The 1585-nt window shown below is 27.6% G+C and overlaps 1 protein-coding gene across 1 annotated transcript; it reads right to left on the reverse strand.

The window, feature by feature from the left end:
* LOC146721378 (uncharacterized) lies at window positions 1-972 on the reverse strand. The gene is made up of 3 exons (XM_085486888.1): window positions 761-972; window positions 242-439; window positions 1-84 (listed from the first exon to the last, which is right to left on the reverse strand). Exons 1-3 carry the CDS (start codon window positions 944-946, stop codon window positions 1-3), a joined length of 468 nt encoding a protein of 155 aa, XP_085343014.1. The 5' UTR covers window positions 947-972.
* Between the last annotated feature and the right edge of the window lie 613 nt (window positions 973-1585).

The raw sequence follows: 1585 nt of genomic DNA on the forward strand, positions 1-1585 counted from the left end.
TTAAAAATTTAGATTTCTTAAAATCTTTAGGTCTTTTAAAACATTCTGTTGATTATTCGATAACCTCAGAACTAAAACGTCATTCTATGAAAATAGAATTGAAGATTGAATTCTTATTGTATATCTGAATACATATACAAAATGCTCCTTTTTCTTATTTAACATAATAAAACATGACCTGTTTCAAGATCTAAAACGTCGATAGAATTGTATAGTAAACAGAATCAATTGCCACTCTTACGATAAAATCATCAGTGATCAGAGTGGTGACAGACAAATCTCGTAAAGAGGGAATCGGTGCCAGTTGCATAATTCGGTGTCTGGAACTATGTTTATTGATCATTTCTTCATTTATGGATTTTTCACTTATGTCAGAATCTGTACTAGAATCAGAAGTTTGCGTATCACTTTCTGTACTTATATCTTCCTCTTCTCGAATCTAGAATTGCGTAGTTACTTTATATATTTGTATATATGTATGTATGTGTATATATAATTTTAAATTAATTCTTTAAATCGTAATCGCGTTCTCATAATTAAAATAAAATTAATGATTGCTGATAATTTATTTTTTTAAAGACACTTTAGCTGTTTCTAGTTTCCTGAAAAATTTGGACTAGTAAATAACTGTATTTGTACTTCACATTTTACAGACCTTTAAACAAATATAACAGAAATATATTATTACATTGGAGGCTAATAATGTAAAAACACAAAAATATTTTGCAGAAAATATTCCTTTTTGTTTACGCTTACGTACCCATTGCCAATAATCAAAGAGAATCCAAGCTTGAATCGCATAAAGAGTCATGACAAAGATTGATAATATACACATCACAAAATTATGAATAAAGATGGGATGCTCCAGTATTTCCTCATCAGTAAATTCGGTAACATCGATGTATTCATCGGCATGTTTCATTTCCATTATTCCTGTCACAAGCATTAGAATAGCCGATGTTGCGCATGCTGCGAGAGGCTTGCAAGTTCATTATTATAACAAGGCATAATTATTTAACATATGTACACAAATAAAATTTTGTTTATTGATTGTATGCATGTATTGAAATAATTAATCTTATACGATTAATACGATATTTTATTATACATTATTATAAGAAAAAACTGAAGTTAAACATAAATAATAATCATAAAAGTTATAAAAATATTTAACTTTTTATAAAATTGCCAAAATATCTCAGAATTTTCTTACAAATAAGAAGGGCATATGAGCAAACATTATATGATAATTAATGAAAAATATAAATTTCAGATTTCGAAATTTTTTAATATTATATAGTAATATTTATAGTATTATTTAGTATTATGTTTCCTCTTTGAATTTTATAATTTTATTTAAAACAGAGAGAGAGAGAGAGAGAGAGAGGAGGGAACAATTAAACACACTTTCATGTACTTTTGTAGATTTTAAATATTCTGAAAGAAAAACTCACTATCATAGGTCTACAAAGTAGTATCTTTTTAAGAAGCCAGAAGATCGCAAGAACAAGGCTTATTATCATGCAGATAGGATATACGAAGAAAATAGGATTTCTTTCCTCCGGCAATGACGGGACCGTGTTAT

This window comes from Nylanderia fulva, unplaced genomic scaffold (genome assembly GCF_048542155.1).
Source record: "Nylanderia fulva isolate GAGA-0341 unplaced genomic scaffold, ASM4854215v1 Scaffold49, whole genome shotgun sequence".
NCBI classification, from domain to species: domain Eukaryota; kingdom Metazoa; phylum Arthropoda; class Insecta; order Hymenoptera; family Formicidae; genus Nylanderia; species Nylanderia fulva.